We start from the raw sequence: 21,420 nt of genomic DNA on the forward strand, positions 1-21,420 counted from the left end.
CGCTGGTGGTCCTCATTACAGGGTAATTATAACACACTGGCATGCTAAATGACACTCCCACCAGCGCCAGGACAGCTTACAAATGCCACGGCAATGTCTGGAAGTTACCCTATATGGTCTGAAAGGGTAAGGAACCCTCAGTTCCCAGAACTCCCTATCCCTTTCCCAGAAATCTTATGAATACTCTCCTTCTCGTTTAGCATATAATCAAGAAATAACAACAAAAATAGTCAGTCAAGCAGCCCATGCTTTACCTATGTGGTAGCCATCCTTTTATTCCCTTACTTTTGGTGTGTGTGATGGAGTTTCACTTTTGTCACCCAGGCTTGAGTGCAATGGCACGATCTTGACTCACTGCAACCTCCACCTCCCAGGTTTAAGCGATTCTCCTGCCTCAGCCTCCCGAGTAGCTGGGATTACAGGCGCCTGCCACCACACCCGGCTAATTTTTGTGTATTTAGTAGAGATGGGGTTTCACCATGTTGGCCAGGCTGATCTCGAACTCCTGACCTCAGGTGATCCGCCTGCCTTGGCCTCCCAAACTGCTGGGATTACAGGCGTGAGCCACGACACCCAGCCTTATTTCCTTACTTTTTAATAAGCTTGCTTTTACTTTACTCTGTCAGCTAACTCTTCAATTATTTCCTGTGTGAAGCCAAGAACCCACGTGGCCTCCCAGGCTCAGCCCCAATTTTGGGGTTCACCCTGTGACAGACGCACATCACTAGGGGATAAAACGGACAGCCACTCCTGTTAGGGCGCACAGCAGAAATCCAGACTAAGTCTCTGACAGCAAGGACCTGAGACTTCCATCTAGGCGCTGCAGGAGGCACCGGCTTTGTGGCACCACCACCATCTGCAGTGTAGAGCCCGACAACACCGGCCCAGGATTAGATTCTGAGCTCCACAGCAACAGTTTAAAAAGAGATTTTCCATCCAGCCCCTTGAAACAAACCTCTCCTTTGCCCCAGGAACAGGAAAAAAGACAGAAACGAATACTTGAGTCCTTCAGTTGCCTCTTGAGTTTCACCTCTCCCAATAAATAGCCTTTTCCTCATTACAAAAAGAGTCTCTTCCGGGAGTGCCCAGGCAGCCAGAGGCCCATCAAACCCAGGTAAGAAGCAATTAAGACTAATTAGCCCAGCCTGAGCAGCAGCAACCATTATCTAGCAGTTTCAAATAAACTAGCAATGGCCAGACGCCGCAGCTTCCCTTGCTTTTTCACTTGTAGGACCTGTGCCCTGAAAATCCCCGGGGAAAATGCTACACCATCTTGTATGCAGCTCCCCAAGTGTTAGCCCAATACCAGCCACATCCCATGGGAACTTGCTGGAGATGCAGAATCTGAGGTCCCCCAGACCTACTGAATCCAGATCCGCATTTCGTAAGACTCACAAGTGATCTGTGCCTCAACCACAATGCTGCACCAGTCTTGCAGTATGACCTCAGAGGGGCCTTTGGAAAACGATCGTCCTACGTCCCCAACACCATCCGTCCTGTGTGCCCCCGGTGAAACTCCAGTTAACAGGCCGCTGTCGGCATCCAACTCTGATCACCAGAGCATACAGGGAGGTAACCTCCACTTACAGAGGGTGTGTGTACGAGGTGCCAAAGCTCTTCTACCAGGTTCTCCTGATACTCAGAGGAGCCCTGGAAGACTCAGAAAGATTCCGCAAGTTGCCTGGGCTCTCACACGGGTAGCAGGGACTGAGCTGGGATTTGTACCCAGACCTGCCACCCTCTTGCCAAGCACTCTGCTGCCCCCGCCTCCCAGGGGTTTCTGCCCGACCCTTGAACGTTGTTGTCTAAGCTGTCCATACCGGAAGTCGCTGCAGGGCTCACATTCCAGTTCACAAACCAAACCACACAAAACAACCAGTGATCCCCTTGGAACTGATAAACTGTCTCAAGATGTGGAGACCATGTCCCCATGGCATATGTTTTTCCTAACACTGTTGGCATCTGGCAAGACCATCCCAGGCTGCCTCTCTGTTGTCCTGGTTCATACTGCAGTCCAGACCCTGCCCCCTCGCCTTTCCACCGGCTGAATCCTGCACTTCCTCCTTAGCCAGGCTTCTGGCACTGGCCCCAGGAAAGCCTCCCTGAGGCCCACCTCCACCTCGTGATGAAGGAAACCCCTCTGGTCAAATAGGAACACCAGCCACCGTATCTCTGTCCTCCGATTAAATATACTCACAGAGGTCTAATTCCGAAACCTTTCTTTCCATGACCCTGCGTAGCCTCATATAATCCACTTTAAAAAAGAAAGAATGAAAGTAAACTAAATCCAATCTAATTCCAGGATTTAACATGTCTTGCAGACAAACGCAGGAACCCCTAAGGGCATTCAAACGCCTTGCTACTCAAATTGTGGCCGGCACACTGGAGAAAGTGGCATCACCTGGGAGCTGGCGGGAAATGCAGAATGCCAGTGTGGTGTAATATGAAATAGATTTGGTCCTTGTCCTCAGGTCCTGCCACATGGCTCCTCAAACCCTTGGAATTTCCTGATACGAATGCCTTTTGTCATTCAAAATGAGCCCATCTGATCACACTTCAGTTGACGCTAATACAGTGACTTAGGGTAGGGGCCCTCAGATAGCCCAGGTTGGGGCTGGTCACCAGGAACCACAAGTTATTAGAGGATTAGAGGGTTGGGATTTCTGAGCCCCACCTGCTGACCTCCAGGAAAAGGGGGGCCCTGGGAGGCTGGAGATCAAGCTCTATAAAAACTCTTTTTTTTTTTTTGAGATGGAGTCTCGCTATATCTCACCCAGGCTGGAGTGCAGTGGTGTGATCTCTGCTCACTGCAACCTCCAAGCGATTCTCCTGTCTCAGCCTCCCGAGTAGCTGAAAGTACAGGCGCATGCCACCACACCCGGCTCATTTTTGTATGTTTAGTAGAGACGGGGTTTTACCACGTTGGCCAGGCTGGTCTCGAACTCCTGACCTCAGGTAATCTACCTGCCTCGGCCTCCCAAAGTACTGGGATTACAGGCGTGAGCCACCGTGCCCAGCCTATAAAAACAAGATCTGATGAGCTTCTGGGATGCTGAACACATGGAGGTGCCAGGAGAGTCCAGAGAGGGCATGGAAGCTGCACACACCTACCTCCATATGCCCTGGCATTAAACAGGCAGCCCCCAGCATTCAACTATGATCACCGAGCATGCAGAAATATGAACTCCACTTACGGAACGTGTACAAGGTGCCAAGCTCTTCTCCCAGGTTCTCCTGACCCTCAGAGCAGTCCTGGGAAACTGAGAAAAATTCTTCAACTTGCAGAAGGTACCCCCTTCCTCTGGCTGTTCATCTGTGTCCTTTATAATAAACCAGTAAACGTGTTTCCCCAAGTTCTGTGAGCCATCCTAGGAAACCGATCAAACCCAAGCAGGGGGCAGTGGGAACCCCAATTTATAGCCCGTCAATCAGAAATATAAGTGACACTACTTGACATATGAAGTGGGGGCAGTCTTGTGGGACTGCACTCTTAGCCTGTAGGATTTGACTCCAACGCCAGGCAGACAATGTTACAACCCAATAGAAATATAAGAGGCCCAGCTGGTGTCAACTGAAGAACTGCCTGGTGTGTGGGAAAACACTCGCCACCCCCAATCTAGTCACAGAAGTGTCTGGTGCTGTGTGAGTGTGGAGTATGAGCAGAGTTTGGTTTTTAATTCCAGATTCAGGTTTCCACCTCAGACCTACTCAATCAGAGTCTGCGTTTTAACAAAAGCCTCGAGTGATATGCACACCCATCCGTGTTAGAGAAGCACAGATCTCACACCATGCATAGTGATATTCTACAGCTAGGCTCTGATGTCCCTACACCAGAAGCCAGGCCCCATGTATTCAAAGCCTTTATTTATTTATTTATTTATTTATTTATTTATTTATTTATTTATTGAGTCTCACTCTGTTGCCTAGGCTGGAGTGCAGAGGTGTGATCTCAGCAGCTCACTGCAACCTCTGCCTCCCGAGTTCAAGGAATTCTTCTCCCTCAGCCTCCTGAGTAGCTGGGATTACAGGCACATGCGACCAAGCCAGGCTAATTTTTTTTTGTATTTTTAGTAGGGACAGGGTTTCACCACATTGGCCAGGCTGGTCTCGAACTCTTGACCTCAGGTAATCCACCCACCTTAGCCTCCCAAACTGCTGGGATTACAGGCATGAGCCACCGTGCCTGGCCCAAAGCCTTCTTTATAATATGAAAGTATTAGACTAGGCTGGCCACAGTGGCTTATGTCTATAATCCCAACACTTTGAGAGGCCAAGGTAGGAGGACAGCTTGAGCCCAGCCTGGGCAACATAGCAAGACTCTGTCTCTCCAAAAAAATAACTGAGCTAGGCATGGTGGTGTGCCTCTGTGGTCCCAGCTACTCAGGAGGCTGAGGTAGAAGGATGGCTTGAGCCTGGGGGGTGGAGATTATCCCACTGCACTCCAGCCTGGGGGAAGAGAGCAAGACACTATCTCAAACAAAACAAAAAACAAAGAATATATTAGACCAAACTCCAGATAAGATTTTGTTTCATGCACGTCCTTGATTACCAACTCCCACTTAACACGGTTGTATTGTCACTCCACGCACAACAAATGTTTGTAGCTATTTATCAATAAAACACTTGCTAAATGAGAGCAGCAGACTTTAACTAACTCAAAGTTAAGCTTTCTTATTTCTATTCCTAATTATATAAAAAATTGTAAAAAATGGCTCAGTGACACTCTTCCATGATCCACTGCTAAAATAAGGATCTTCTCTTATGATTGAATTAGGACGAGGACTCATTTCTGTGGAATTTTTAAAATAGCATCTCTAAAGAATTTTTACAACTTAATTAGTTTTTTGTTGACTAACCCTAGAGTCCTCTGTGCATTTGACAAGCAAATGAGGAGGGAGGAGGAATTGAGGCATCTGAGAAAAAATGAAGAATCTTAAATGTCTGGATGGTTTCAATAGAAAACGTTAGTGTGAACCTGAAGTCTCCTTAAAGAGGTCACCTGCCCAAGTCACCTTGGAGGGGACAGCACATTCCCAAGGGCTCCCTGTTGAAGAACTACCAATCTCAGCTCCAGGCTTTAACTGCATCTGCTGAGCCCTGAAGAAAGCACGCTTGGCCGGGCATGGTGGCTCACATCTATAATCCCAGCACTTTGGGAGGCCGAGGCAGGTGGATCACAAGGTCAGGAGATCAAGGCCATCCTGGCTAACACGGTGAAACCCCGTCTCTACTAAAAATACAAAAAATTAGCCAAGCATGGTGGCACGCACCTGTAGTCCCAGCTACTCGGAAGGCTGAGGCAGGAGAATGGCATGAACCCGGGAGGCGGGGCTTGCAGTGAACCGAGATGGCGCCACTGCACTCCAGCCTGGGCGACAGAGCCAGATTCTGTCTCAAAAAAAAAAAAAAGAAACACACTTACAGTAATTCCTCAAATAGAAAAATGTATTTCTGTTGAACCCAAGGTTGTGACAGATGTACTAACCACACACAAACACACACAAAACACAGGGAATCTGGGATTCGAAAGTGACCACATTTTGCCAGGCATAGTGGCTCATGCCTGTCATCCCAGCACTTTGGGAGGCCAAGGCGGGTGGATCACAAGGTCAAGAGATCGAGACCACCTTGACCAACATGGTGAAACCCTGTCTCTACTAAAAATACAAAAATTAGCCGGTCGTGGTGGCATGTGCCTGTAGTCCCAGCTACTCAGGAGGCTGAGGCAGGAGAATCGCTTGAACCCGGGAGGCAGATGTTGCAGTGAGCTGAGGTTGTGCCACTGCACTCCAGCCTGGCGACAGAGCGAGACTCCATCTAAAAAAAGAAAGAAGGAAGGAAGGGAGGGATTGAGGGAGGGAGGCAGGCAGGGAAGAAAGAGAGAGAGGAAGGAAGGAAGGAAGGGAGGGAGGGAGGGAGGGAGGGAGGGAGGGAGGGAGAGAGGGAAGGAAGGAATAAATGACCACATTTGTTCAAAAAATATAGACCAAGTATCTACTAGTGTGCCCAGCAGTGTACAAGATGCTAGGATAACTTGTGGGAGGGAGGAGGCCAATTTGAAAGAGTAGCCATGGCTCTCAGGAGCTAAGAGCAACTGCTGAAGTGTGCACTGTGGACTCTTCGCAGAATCTCTTAGAAGCTTGTCAGACATGCAGGACCGCAGGCCCCATCCCAGGCCTCCTGAGTCAGAATTTGTATCCAACAAGATCCAGGGAATTCGTTTTAAGAAACCACTTTGGGCCAGGCACGGTGGCTCATGCCTATAATCTCAGCACTTTGGGAGGCCAAGGCAGGTGGATCACTTGAGGTCAGGGGTTCGAGACCAGCCCGGCCAACATGGTGAAACCCCATCTCTACTAAAAATACAAAATTAGCTGGGTGTGGTGGTGTTCCTGTAATCCCAGCTACTCAGGAGGCTGAGGCAGAAGAATCACTTGAACCCAGGGGGCAGAGATTACAATGAGCCAGGACTGTGCCACTGCACTCCAGCCTGAGTGACAGAGCAGGATCCCCCCTCCCCCGCCCCCAAAAAAGCAAAAAAACAGAAACCACTTTGCTCTAGCAGCACTGAATTCAGTTTGAGAGGCACTGCTCTAAGTGCAATGATAAAATGCTGAAACTGAAACAGACAGGAACTGGGGTGTCCCCATGAGTGGTCACCCATGTGGAGGTCAACAGGGCCATCTACATAGATTCAGCTTGCTCCTTTTCTCCTTCCAAGCACATGGCAGGATTGTATTTTCTCACTGTCTTAAAGTTAGGTATGGCTGTGCTTTAGACAATAAAATACCAGCAGAAGTGTCATGTGTCATTCCCGGGCAAAAGCTTTAAGAACCATGCGCTGTTTAACACAGTCCCCGAGGATTTCAGATACTGGTTGCTCCATCATCCTGGGTCCTAGAGGTCTTGCGGCTTCAAACCAACTCACAATAGACTTACAACATGAGCCCAAAAAACCCCATATTGCTTTACCACTGAGATTGTTATGGTGGCATATCGCAACCCATCCTGACCCACACAGTGCACATACCCACAATGCTACCTTTTTCAGAATATTTCTGTTACTCCTCATCCACTGTTCAAATTCATCATTACTTTAAGACAAGACCTCTTTTTTAGCCCTGAACAGCATTACTTAACTCAGTTACTCTCTTTGCTCATCAAACTTCACTCCAGAGTCATCTGATGTTTTCCTTTCCACAGATTTCCTCATGTGTTTACGCTTTTATCTTTTTGTACTGTACGCTTTTTGGTAAGCTGTCTTAAATCCTATTTGCCACAAGGTGACAGACAGACAGTCACATGAACAGACACACCAGACTTGGCTTTGAATGAATTTTGGCTGTTTCCAAAAAAAAATCAAATCCACACCTCAAAAGACAAAGATTTGCTGTTACTGAGGATATTTATAAGAATGTGGCCCCGGGCCAGCATGTACTCCTTCTACCTGCTCTTCCCACAAAAGGATACTTACAAAATGTTCGGGACACACCGTTCCTACTTCTGAAAAGCAATTCATTTCTGGACACACCATCTCTTTTTGCCTCACTGTGAGGAGAAATGTGAACTATGCTAGCTCCACAAAGACCTTGAGCATCATTAACCAACATTTTTATTTTTAAAATTCAGTTTCATCTCAGCACTTTGGGAGGCCGAGGCAGGTGGATCAGGAGTTTGAGACCTGCCTGGCCAACATGGTGAAACCCCGTCTCCACTAAAAATACAAAAATTATCTGGGCATGGTGGTGGGCACCTGTAATCCCAGCTGTTCGGGAGGCTGAGACAGGGGAATCACTTGAACCCAGGAGGCGGAGGCTGCAGTGAGCCAAGATCGCACCACTGCACTCCAGAATGGGCGACAGAGCGAGACTCTGTCTCAAAAAAAATAATAAAATAAAATAAATCATTTCAATATAGTTATTGAACCCCTCCCGCACGTTCTGACCTTGTGCTAAGCACAGGTAAACCTGATTTTAACTAGTTCCTTCTGGTGTACATTGAGATTGTCGTTCATCTTGTGCTATCAGAGGCTGTGATACAATACAGGCTGATGTTTACAGATTGCCTGATATATCAGATGCTCCCTGAGTCGAAATTTCTAGAAGTGGAATTGCTGGGACAGAGAACATGTACTCATTAACGTTTTGGAGGTATAGTGCCAAATGCCCCTTCAGGAAGCTCACGACCATTTCCTTACACCCTGCCAATACCTTTTTTTTTTTTTTTTTTTTTACATGTTTCTGTCTTTCAGCTATTTTTTAATTAAATTTGCAATTATTTGATCACTGGCGAGACTAAATAGTTGAGGACTTTTTATATGGCTTTTTGTGTGTGTGCATTCATTTGTTTGTTTTAAGAGACGGGGTCTCGCTCCTTGGCTCAGGCTAGAATGCAGTGGTGCAATCTCAGCTCACTGCAGCTTTGACCTCCTGGGCTTAAGCGATCCTCCCACCTCAGCCTCCTAAGTAGCTGGAACTATAGGCATGCATCACCACACCCAGCTAATTTTTTTGTATTTGTAGAGATAAAATTTGGGTTTCTCCATGTTGCTGGTCTTGAACTCCTGGGCTCAAGCAATTCGCCCGCCTTAACCTCCCAAAGTGCTGGGATTACAGGCATGAGCCACCATGCCCAGCCTGTATATGTTTTATTATGAAGTGTCTATCCAAGTTCTTTGCCCATTCTTATACTGATATATTCCTCTTTGTTTTGGGTTTGTTTTTTTTTTATTTATAAAAGCACTTTCTACATTAAGGAACTTTTTCCAAATTTGTCTTTGCCTTTTACCTCCTTTTTTTCGGGAAGAGATCTCTAGTGGCGAATAAAGGATGGACAGATGGGGAAAATACAAAAGGGAAAGAGTGCATCACAAGTGACCTGCACGAAGTGAGACCCCCTGAGGCTCCCCTACTCCCTCCAATCAACACACCAGGAAGACCTGCTGACATTACCTGCAAAATACATTCCAAATCCACCCACCTCTCACCATCTCCACTTCCAGCACCCGGCTCTGAGCTTCCCAACTGGTCTCCTTGCTTCCCCTCCCTGCTCACTTCAAATCCATTCTCCACCCTACAATCTAGAAGAGCTTTCCAGAACGCATCTGAACGTGCCACCCACTTTAATCAAACCAAAGGCTTTTCCACTGCATTTAGAAAATGACCCAACTTCCCAGGTTCTATCTCCTTCCCTGGCACACCCCCCACGCCCTCTCCCCCTACTTGCCACTCTCTAGCCATTCTGGAATATTCTGGCTCTCCCAGGTATAGCAAACATACTCCTCTCCTCAGGGTTATGTGCATCTGCAGTCCCCCTCAACCTCAAATTATTTTCCCCCAAATAGTCACAAGGTTGGCTGGGCACAGTGGCTCACGCCTATAATCCCAGCACTTTGGGAGGCCAAGGTGGGTGGATCACTTGAGGTCAGGAGTTGGAGACAAGCCTGGCCAACATGGCGAAACCCTATCTCTACTAAAAGTACAAAAATTAGCCGGCTGTGGTGGCGTGGGCCTATAGTCTCAACTACTTGGGAGGATGAGGCATGAAAATCATTTGATCGCAGGAGGTGGAGGCTGCAGTGAGCCGAAACCACACCACTGCACTCCTGCCTGGGCAACAGAGCAAGACTCCGTCTTCCCCCACTCAAAAAAAAAAAAAAAAAGTTGAAAACAAACCAAAAGAAGAATGATACTTCACAGCCCATGAAAATTATAACAAATTCAAATTTCAGTCCATAAATAAAGTTTTATTGCAACACAGGCATGCCCACTGGCTTTCAGATTATCTCTGGCTGCTTTTGCACTACAGCAGCAGAGCGGATTAGCTGTGACAGAGACCATATGGGGTGCTCTCACCGCTTCTCACTGCCTCTGGCGCACTACAGATCACACCGAGGCAGCCGTAACTCAATTTTGCCTCATGGTCCATGAAGCCTAAAATGTTTCCTGGCCTTTTACGGAAAAGATTTGCCAATGCAAGTTAAGAAGGAGAAGGCTTTAAGAAATGTTTCTAAGGGAGAAGGGACAAGGCTTGCTAACCTATTGAAAAGGAGAGGAAAGGTAAGGGGAGGGGTATCAGGGGACTTGGTGGACAGATGGTGGTGACATTCACTAAAGTTTAAAGCAGGGGTGTCCAATCTTTTGGCTTCCCAGGGCCACACTGGAAGAAGAAAAATTGTATTGGACTTCACATAAAATACACCAACGCTAACTATAGCTGATGAGCTAAAAAATATGTATCTCTCACACACACAAAAAAAAAACCTCATGTTTTAAGAAAGTTTACAAACTTAAGTCCAGGCATGGTGGCTCACGCCTGTAATCTCAGCACTTTGGGAGGCTGAGGCAGGTGGATCACCTGAGGTGGGGGGTTCAAGACCAGCCTGACCAACATGGAGAAATCTCATCTCTACTAAAAATACAAAATTAGCCGGGGCATGGTGGCGCATGCCTGTAATCCCAGCTACCCAGGAGGCTGAGGTAGGAGGATTGCTTGAACCCAGGAGGCAGAGGTTGCAGTGAGCCGAGATCATGCCATTGTACTCCAGCCTGGGCAACGAGAGCGAAACTCCGCCTCAAAAACAAAATAGAAAGTTTACAAATTTGTGTTGGGCTGCATTCAAAGGCCATCTTGGGCCACATGTTCCACAAGCTTGGTTTAGAGGTTGGGAATAGAAGGCAGTGAAGAGGCTGGGCAGGGTGGCTTGTCCCTGTAATCTTAGCACTTTGGAAGGCCAAGGCGGGAGTATCACTTGAGCCCAAGAGTTTGAGACCAGTCTGAGAAACACGGTGAAACCCTGTCTCTACAAAAAATACAAAAATCAGCCAGGCGTGGTGGCAGGTGCCTATAGTCCAAGCTACTTGGAGGATCGTTTGAGTCCAGAAGGTCATGGCAGCAGTGAGCCATGATCACACCGCTGTACTTCAGCCTGGGCAACGGCGCAAGACCCTGTCTCAAAAAAAAAAAAAGAAGAAGAAGGCAGTAAAGAGAGAATAGAGGGCTGGACACAGTGGCTCACACCTGTAATCCCAGCACTTTGGGAGGCTGAGGCAGGCAAATGAGGAAGTCAGGAGTTTAAGGCCAGCCTGACCAACCTGGTGTAACCCTGTCTCTACTAAAAATACAAAAATTAGCCAGGCATGGTGGTGTAAACCTGTAATCCCAGCTTCTTGGGAGGCTGAGGCAGGAAAATCACTTGAACCCAGGAGGCAGAGGTTGCAGTGAGCCGAGATCACGCCATTACACTCCAGCCTGGGCAACAGAGCAAGACTCCATCTCAAAAAAAGAAAAGAAAGAAAGAAAGAAGAGAAAGGAGAGAGATGATGAGTTTAATTTTGACATGTGAAATTTGAGTACCTAGCGGTTGAATCTGAATACCAGCTCCGAGCTCAAGAAGAGGAGTGGGCGGAGAACTAGGAAGTTAAACTAAAAACAAATTCTTAGAGATGGTGGAGAAGACAGTAAACGTGAAGAAAGGAGGTAGGTGGGTCCTCTTAAGAGTCCTCAAAAACTTCTCACAGTTCACCTACTTACTGCAACTAAACTTTCACAATGTCACAACGTGTTCTGGTCAGCGAAGGAAAAGTCAGACAGATCTGCCAGCCACCACTTCTTCTTCTCGCCATAGGCATAAACACCACCCCAGAAGCCTCGCCATTGCAGGGAGAGAGACAAATATACTAATTTGGCATTTAAGTACAGAGGAATTCATCCTGACATTTTGTCAGAAAGTCTATCATGTGTCACCTTGCTGCTGTTAGTAAGACAGCACACCACAAAAACAATGTCCCCTGGACTGGCCTGATAATAGTCAAAATACCTTACGTGAACACAAGGCTTCCTGGTTTACAAAAAACATTTTCTTTCACTAGCAAAGTGGGGATCCATATCCATGTTCACAGATGAGGTCTACCACACCATCAGAAAAAAGCTGGGCTTAGGCAGGCAGAGAAGAGTACATGAAGGTCAGCCCCTCATTCATGTTTCTAGGTGGTAATAGACATCAGGGATCCACAGAGTGGTGAACAGATGTCAGGGATTCCTGCCGACTTGTTGCTAAGGGAACTTTTGTGAAAATGCCCTGAATCCACTCAATCCATAAGCCTTGTTCATTGCTTTAAAGTCCGGTGGGGTAGACACTGACCAGTCCAGCCCACAAGTGTGACAAAGGGGGGGGCTCCTTCTGAGCTGAGGCTCACAGAGTGGTGGGCCAAAGGTCATTTTCTAACACCAGGAGCTACAAATACTGGCCACAGGCCCCATACCAAGGAGGATGATTTAGTGAAGATGTCAGAAAGCACGTTGGTCTTTTCAGTCACAATTACCCACTCCCCCGAGTCACAAGCCCTAATTACACCTTTTGTGAACAGAGTTGATGACTGTCTGAAAAATACTAGCATGAGGGACAAGGTCACACTCATTTTGGGTGATTTTCATGTTGCAGACAGAAAGGAAAAGGCTCTGTATTAAAATCAATTTGTGTAATATAGCAAACATCTATTAGATGTCAGGGAGCTCAGATCCACTACGTCTATGAATCACCAGCACTGAACAGCCTTGGCCTAAAAAAAGCTGGACTGGTATGTCAATGGCTTAGTGGACAGGCCCAGAGCCAAGCAAATCTGATTTCAAATTCCAGCTGCATCATTTATTGTGTGGCCTTTATAAAGAAACCTCTAGAGTCAAAAGAAAAAAAAAAAAAAACCCTCCAAGGATTGCGATAGAGGTAGAACTGCCAAGTGGCTGCATTTTACCTCCCTCTTGGGGTTCTCTCTCTCATCAATCTGGCCTGGCACCACCTCCCCACTAATGGATCATCTGTCCCATGTGTGTTCTACCTAGCCTTCTGAGGGAGCTAGTCTGCAATACGGCCCTTGATGAACCATGCCTCCCTCGTAACCACACCCCTGTACCCGCCTCCCTTCCAAATTGACTCTGGACGGATCCTGTGACTGCTTTCACAATAAAATGTGGCTGAAACAATATGCCAGTTCTGGGCCTAGGCCTTAAGAGGGCCTGGTAATGTATGCCTTTGCATCCTTAGAAGCCACCTACCACATAACAACCACCACCCTGCTGAAGAGAAAGGCCGTGTGGAAAGGCCATGGCGAATGAAACACCACGTGGAGAGACGCGCCACATGGAAGAACATCAAGGCACCAGACAGATGAGTGAAGATGACATTTTGGAGGCTGCAGCCTAGTTGAGCCTCCAGGACTCTGTCCCAGCCACTATCTGATTGCAGCTGCATGAGGGACACTGAGACAGACCAGCAGAAGAACCACCCAGCTGATCCCCGTCAATCTACAAAACCATGACAGTTAATAATAAATCGTTGCTTTGAAACACTAAATCTTGGAGTGGCTTGTTACATGGCAACAGATAAAACATCATTCCTTAATTATCCAAAGCACAGCGCACTCTCTCCCACAGACACTCCTTATTAACTCCTGCAGTGCAATGGCATGAACCCAAAATGGTAGAGTGAAGGAAATCAAGTTTAAGGGTGACCCTCAGCAGTCATTCCAGTTTTGCTAGCAAACAGTGTCATATTCTGTTAGTACCCCAGAGGTCCAGATTATCCAGCCAGATCCTGGATTCTAAGAATACCACCTAGTTCAAAGAAAGCTCTATTTTGTTTGTATTCCAATCCCATTGTCCCCCAGAATTATTTCCCAAAAGCTCTGGGAAGTTTTGTAGATGCCTTACAGCATCCTCCAGGTCCCTAATTTCTTCTCTCCATTCACACAAGAATTCCTGGACCCTGTTAGACCCTCCAACCACTGACCTGTCCAGCCACTGGGCTTGTCGTGGTACCATGTCTTTCTCTCCAAATCTTCCCCAGGATGGAGATCTAGGCTTCTCTATCCACCTTCCCCAGGAGCTATTTCTCAGCCTCGATGTACCCCAGAAAGCTGGTGGAAATATTCCCACATGTGGGGTTCCCAAGTCTATGGAGGCAATCTCATGCCTAGCTTGGAGCTGGCAGAACATGTTCCCACAGCTCCTATCTCTGGTCTCAGGTCTCTTCCTCTACCACATCTCTCAAATGATGTTAAAAAGACTTCTCGGTTGGGCGCGGTAGTTCATGCCTGTAATCCCAGCACTTTGGGAGGCCGAGGCAGGCAGATCACAAGGTCAGGAGATCGAGACCATCCTGGCTAATACAGTGAAACCTCGTCTCCACTCAAAATACAAAAAAATTAGCTGGGTGTGGTGGTGGGCGCCTATAGTCCCAGCTATTCGGGAGGCTGAGGCAGGAGAATGGCACGAACCTGGGAGGCAGAGCTTGCAGTGAGCCGAGATCATGCCACTGCACTCCAGCCTGGGCAACAGTGCAAGACTCCATCTCAAAAAAAAAAAAAAAAAAAAAAAAGACTTCTCAATTCCTCTTCCTCATCATAGCAGAGGAAACCCTCACGAAAGATTTTTCGAGTTGATTTTATCTAATAATTAGTTGTGGGCCTTGGCTGTAAGGCCTATTCCTTTTCTGAAGGTAGGTGTTTCCCTCTGCCCATCCTTTGAAGAGCTGCACCACCCCCTGAATAGGAAGGACCCTTGTGACCAGACTCCTTGGGCCTACCAGAGACTTCTACACTTCCCTGTCTGTGCTGAGGTTTTCCTGGAAGCTGCTCTCTAGAAGCCAAGTATGTGCTATACCATTTCCTTGGAGTCTTGACCAAAGAGATTGCCCCAAAAACCAAGACCTCCTCCAAGCTGGCCTCTTCCCATGGACTAGCTGGCCGCCGGGTCAGATCTGGTGACCCTCTTAGAGTTAGTTCCCAACTGCCCTTTCCCGTGTATGCTTCCTGCAAAGGCTGGGTCTCTCAGTTCCCCTTGCTTCATCTGAACAAGGAAGATCTCCTTGGGAAGTATCCAGTGTGCACACAGTTTTCAGTGCCTCACTCCCCTCTGCCAAGATGGGGTTTCCTGGTATCACTCTTTCCATCAGGGTGAAAGTTCCACTGTAGTAGGGAGCACATTAGAGATACCATGCTCAGCTGTGTACCCACAATCTCATCCCTCGCCCAGGAGGCTAGTACAGTCCATCTGTCTGTACTTGTTTCTCCAACAGCTGCCCTGGCCTTCTGAACTACATGCTCCCAAGCAAGCTCAGTGACAGCACCACATTGGCTGACATCTCATGAGGTTCGCCACCTCTAGTATCTATGGGCCCCCTGTCTAGTCTCATGAGTCCAGATGCTGGCCAGTCTACCCACCAGCCCGGGCAACTCTGCATTCTCTGAGTCTGCCCTTGAGGACTCACCCCATCCCAATGGACTCTGCTTGCATATCCTCTATCTCTACCTAGCCTTCAGCCTTGAGGTCCAGCCACTGGGCTTGTCCTGGTACCATGTCTTTCTGCTCCTGTAGGAGGTTCCCAGATGCCACAGTCCCCCCTATTGAAACTGCATCTGCTTTGGCCCTGAGAAGAGTCCTATCCAGTACTTAGTCCACAAGACTCAGGCCCACTGTGGGAAGACCCGTAGCTGGCTCTGAGTAAAGTCACACTTTGGGGTTAGCAGGGAAGATCCTCCAAGTTGCTCCTGGTTGCAGCTGTCCTCATTTTAGCCCTAGAGGTTCAGCCTCCCCTTCACGGTGCTGTCACCAACATGCTGACCTCAAGGGCTGTGCTTGTCCCTCTTTCCCACGGATCCAGACCCTTCTCTCACATGCTGTTTAGCATAGTCGAGCCCAGGCTATCACATTTAAAAAAAGGCACAGGCGCAGGGGGTTATACTCAGCCATCTGAGCTGCTAACAAAACATGTGAGCATTATTCATTGGGGAGCTGACTTCACCTCTCTCATATTCAGCTTGCTTGTCTATAAAATGGGGGAAGTACCTCACCCTTCACAGAGTTGCCGGGGAACTGGTGATAATGTGCACGTAGCGTGCTGAGCAGGTGCGCTGAAGTATTGCTCACGCAGATGGATGCTTTTGTTGCAAGTTACCAGTCCGGAATGGTCTGAGAGGCCCTGCGGCACCGGAGATCTCCTACCTTTGTATATGGCAGAGGATGGGACAGATACACCCAAGACTGTCCCGGCTGTTAATTCTGCCAGTCCCCTGGGCCTGGTCCATTGTCCTTTTCCCGGAAGAAAAAGCAGCACTGTGCTCTTACTAACACCTACCTAGCCTCACCCCTACACAAAACACAGCTGGCTCAGTCCAGCCAGGGATGCTCCTCACCGGACAGACATCCATCAGTCAAATTTCCACATCAGAATTTCCTGGAAAAGGGGGGCCACCCAAAGAACTCCCAAAATATGCATCTCTCCCAGGGCTTCAAGCTAGACACAAGGAGGCCCCTTGCTTCTCATGTAAGAAGCAGTATGTTTGCTTTCTTTCATATCTGAATCTCAGGAAAGGGACTGGAAAAGCCAGAACAGGGCACACCTGAGCCTCTCCTACAAGCAGGTGATCTCTGGATTCTCCAGATACAGAACCAAGAGGGTTCCTGCAACATAGTCTGCTGACAGCCCATGAAAGCTCATTCTAGCAGCCCCTAAACTTTGCTCAAATGCTACTGATCCCTTTAGAAGAGATTTTGTTGTTCTCCTCTGGACCTGAAAGCAACCTACTGTACTTTTATAAGGCCAGGCTCTTGCTGACAATGTTGCCACAGGGTTCATCCTCAGGCGGACTCACCCTGTAACCATTTCACTTCTTTCTTTCTTTTTCCCCCGATGAATTGCACTGAGCATTTTCAGTCAAAATTTGCTACTTTGTTCTCTGTGAAGTAGGTCAAGAGTTAAATTATAAATAAATTCAGCCTCCATGATTTATTCGGGCAGTGTTTTACCAGAATGTTTAGGAATACTGACACAATTAAGGGTAACTGTTAATTTAGTCTTTACAAGAATCCTGGCGGGGGGGCAGGCGGACTTCTAGTAAAAGGGATGTCCTGGAAGGTCACCCCACACACACACAAAGGACTTTAGAAACTTCGGGTCTCGCTCAGGCTCTGACTGTGAGCTCAGTGATTAGAGGACAGCCTGTCACATAGACAATAAACAGCCAGCCTAAACAGCCAGCGCCTTGCCTCAGCAGGTCCTGTGGAGCCCTGGGGCCAGGCCAGAACCCCAGGAGCAAGCCTGAATTCCTGAGCCTTACCCTGGGGAAGCCGGACCAGGGGAGCGGGCAGTGGCGGGGGACTACAGCACCCCGGGATCAAGCCTGCTGAGGGGGCTCGGGCTGGTGGCCAGCAGGCTCGGCTGACCAGCAAGTGGGTGGCCCCGAGGCGTCCAGGCAGCCTGACCCAAGGCAGCACGACCGTCCACGGGTCGCCAGGCTCTAGACTCCGGGGTGGGGACGCGGGGCTGAGGGACCGAGTCGGTGCCACTTTCTCGGACCCCTGATCCTCCATGCATCTTCTCAAGACCGCCAGACCTTCACCGGCCCCTGCCACTGCCGGGAACGCGCCCGCCTGCTCCTGAACTCACACAGGCAACAAGTTCTCGCTTCCTCAGAGCCGCCACGGTGTGCTCCAGAGGCCCGGCGCAAGAGGGAAGCTCCCCGCGAGCCCGCGTTGCCCACGCCCCGAGGGGCGCCCGCTGCCATCGCTGCATCCCCGGAGCGTGGAGCTACAGGTCGCTCCGGCAAGGGCTGCCCCCGGGGGCGCCCCTCCGACCGGGACGCTGCGGCATCCCCGGAACCGGCAACAGGTACGCGAGCGCACCGAGGACCGCAGCCCGGCTCATCCAGACCCGGCCCTCGCCCCTTACCTCCAGCAACTGCACGTAGCTCGCCGGGAACCAGCCACGGAGCCCGTCCTCCTTCTCGCCTTCCCACCAGCCGCCGTCCGGGACCTGCAGCAGGGTGATCAGCTCGCCCGCGGCGAAGCGCAGCCCCTGGCCGTGCCGCTCCCCAGAGAAGGGGTACAGGGTCCGGCAACGAGCGCCGGACATGGCCTTGGCGCCCGGGTTCACAGAGCAGCCTGCATCCCCGCCGAGCCCCACGGGCTGGGCAGCGGCTCCGCGGGGTCCCAGGCGCCCGGCGCTCCGGGCTCCCGCGCTCTGGGCGCGCGCCGTCTCTGGGGTGCGCGGGGGTCCCCGGGCAGGCGGGGGACGCGCGCTCCGCGCAGGGAAGCGGAGACTCGTTGGCTTCGCAGAGCGAGCGGCGACGCCCCCGGGCCGGGCAGCTCGCGGATCCCAGCTCTGGGCTGGGGGGCGGGGCTCAGGGGGAGGAGACCCAGGCTCCGCGGGCTCCGGAGACAACTTCCCCGGAACGCGGAACGCGGGCTGCAGCCGCCAGGGCCGGCCAGGGCCGGAGCCGCCCCGGCGCGCGGAAATGCGCAGCTCCCCTGGGAGGTGGGACCCGGAGCATCCCCCGCGGCAGGACTCCGCGGCGCGGGAGGGAGCGGCTGGCGGCCGTGGAGAGGGGCTGGCGGCCGTGTGGCCGTGCGGGGTCTAGCTGGCGGGCGAGGGGGCGGGCCGGGGCGGGACCAGGGCGGCCACGCCCGCGGAGGGCTGCGCGCTCCCTCGCAGAGGGGCCTGTCACTGGGGAGAGGGGTTCCCACTCGCGCCCCCACCGCCGGGGACCGCGGGAATGGAAACGCCCCAGTTCTGTGCCTGCTTTGTAGGCCTGGCGGCCCGTGACGTACGGGCGGCTTCTTCGAGGTGTCTGCGAGGGATCGTTTGTGGTTGTCATTGTAGTGGTTGAACCTGGGGTTGAACTTGACTCACAGGAAACTGAACAATGGGTGAAAGACAGGTTTGAAGCCTGGCGCCTGAGCCCAGCAGGCTGGTGGCAGCGTGGCACGCTGGAGGGACGGAATGGGGAGGAGACGGGGTCGGAGTTGATAGAATTGGAAACAGTCAATGGGGATAAATGGAGGAAAGGCGAACGGTGAGAGGAACAGCACCAGTGCTTTTACTTACAGAGGGAAGGCCGGCCCAGGGTACCAGCCCTCCCGAAATCGAGATGGGCCGGCTAAACAGTCTACACTCATGTAGTCAGTCAACAAACATTAGCAAGAGGCTGCCATGTTCCATGCGATGTGCCAGGTACTACAAAGATCATTTGGGCCAGTCCCTGCTCTCCAGGGACCAGGGAACCTGAGTGCTGCAGAATGTTGACCTTGAACTGACGGTACAGAAGTAAGTAAAAGAAAGCTCGGTTTCTTTGATAGTCTACTCCATTAAAAAAATATACATTTTTTAGCCTGTAAATAGCTGGACTCGGCCGGGCGCGGTGGCTCACGCCTGTAATCCCAGCAGTTTGGGAGGCTGAGGCGAATGGCTCACTTGAGGTCAGGAGTTCGAGACCAGCCTGGCCAACGTGGTGAAACCCCATCTCCACTAAAAATACAAAAATTAGCTGGGCGTGGTAGTGGGCGCCTGTATTGCCAGCTACTCAGGAGGCTGAGGCAGGAAAATGGTTTGAACCCGGGAAGCAGAAGTTGCAGCGGGCAGAGATCGTGCTACTGCACTCCAGCCTGGGCAACAAGAGCGAAACTCTGTCTCAAAAAAAAAAAAAGCTCGACCCTTTAATATGCCTGTATACCTCTGTCTACTCCTTACCCTCTCCCCCAGTCACCTTCTGTGGCTCCCTATTGCCTTTTAAATTTGGTACAAACTTCTCCACCTGTACATTTCAGGCCCTCCACAACACCTCCTCTAGCCTCACCTCTTACTATGCCTGCCTAGATATCCATTACAAAACCAGTCAGGCCGAGCTCCAAGAGCCTGAAGATCTTGCACACCTGTCTATGCTTTGAATCAGACCCTGGCACAGAGCCTTTCACCTAGTTCAGTGGTTCTCAATCCTGGCTGCACATTAAAGTCATTATGCAACTTTTTAACAATACTCATGCCCAGGCTTTAAGAGTCACTATTGAGCCCTAGTCTGCAGCTAAGCCATCTCACCTGAGCAGCCTCCGTCTGGTCTTTGGCCATAGGCAAAGTGACACATGTAGAATATTTGTAATAATCCATCAGTTGCAAAGTCGTGAACATTTGCTTGGCCAGAAATATAAAGAGACAAACTCTTGACCACAGTCACCACTAAGAATCCCTTAAAGCAGAGCTGCATAATTTCATATCAAAAACGGTCATTAAAAATGGCTGGCCCAATGAAGTTTTAAAAGAGATACAATTCCTTGTATCAGGAAAATATGTGACTTCCAGCAGGCTGTTCTCAGGCTACATTCCTGATAATGTGACCTGAATCAAGGTAGGAGAACTGATTTCCAGCCAACTTGCAACCCCAGTTCTCTGCGTGCCTGTGAGAAACTGTGATCCAGTTTGGGCTTGAGAAATCTCAGCCTACACAGCATGCCATATACTTGAGTTCTATGTGACCCACCTCGACATTCCTACAGCAACCAAAAATGATAATAGCTGTTAATTTCTCCACTTAGTTCATTTCATTCCTATAATCCTACAAGCTGATGAAGAAACTGGGCTCAAAAACCTGCTCACCATCATACCGCTGGTCAACAGCAGAACCAGCTTTGAACTCAATTCTAGCTTATTGTACAGAGTGTTGCTTTCTGTAGTCCACCCTGCCAGTCAGAAAACAGGTATCCTAATGACTCACCCACAAATAGCATCTTAAGAAAAAGTTCTCTAGGCTGGGCACGGCCTATGAGAGCTTATGCCTGTAATCCCAACACTTTGGGAGGCCGAGGCGGGTGGATCACAAGGTCAGGAGATTGAGACCAGCCTGGCCAACATGGTGAAACCCCATCTCTACTAAAAATACAAAAATTAGATGGGCGTGGTGCCACATGCCTGTAGTCCCAGCTACTCGGGAGACTGAGGCAGGAGAGTCGCTTGAACCTGGGAGGTGGAGGTTGCAGTGAGCCGAGATCACACCACTGTACTCCAGCCTGGCAACAGAGCAAGACTCCATCTCGAAAAGAAAAGAAAAGAAGAGAAAAGGCTCTCTGGTGATACCCAATGTCAGTCTTCATAGAAATAAGACTAGAATAGCAGTTAGTGGAACTCCTGTTCCTGATCTCTTATCAAGCAAGTAACCTCCAAATCCTCAAGTCTTCCGATACCTTTGGGTTTATTTCCCCATCTGAAATTAGAGATCGAATCCAATAACTGGAATATGGGAATTTAAATGGTTAAATGTAGTTAGTGGTTAAATATGTTGGCTCTGGACTGCCTTTATTCAAACCCCATTTCTGCCACTTTCTAGCTGTGTGCCATTGGGTGATTTACTTACATCTCTGAGCCTCATTTTCCTCATCACTAAAAGAAGACAACAGTACTATTAATATCATAGAGTTATTAAGAAGATTAAGTGAGGAAACATGTAAACTGTTTAGAGCACTGCCTGGCACATGAAATACCCGTATGTTAGCAATTGTTTTTATCTATCCAGTTCGAGGGTCCTGGTGACTTATTACATAACACTTCTTTTTTAACTAAGATTTCTAGAGCAACAATAGAGGTAGGAACTCTTACAT

General features: G+C 49.5%; 1 protein-coding gene across 1 annotated transcript in view; it reads right to left on the minus strand.

The window, feature by feature from the left end:
• Nucleotides 1-18,157, minus strand: part of LOC105473574 (growth arrest specific 7) — a 291,097-nt gene extending 272,940 nt beyond the window's left edge. The window contains exon 1 of the mRNA XM_011727397.2: nt 17,726-18,157. Within this exon, the coding sequence (XP_011725699.1) occupies nt 17,726-17,908 (183 nt within the window). The 5' untranslated portion in view covers nt 17,909-18,157. The remainder of the gene's footprint in view (nt 1-17,725) is intronic.
• Between the last annotated feature and the right edge of the window lie 3,263 nt (nt 18,158-21,420).

This window comes from Macaca nemestrina, chromosome 17, assembly GCF_043159975.1.
Source record: "Macaca nemestrina isolate mMacNem1 chromosome 17, mMacNem.hap1, whole genome shotgun sequence".
Taxonomy (NCBI): Eukaryota; Metazoa; Chordata; class Mammalia; order Primates; family Cercopithecidae; genus Macaca; species Macaca nemestrina.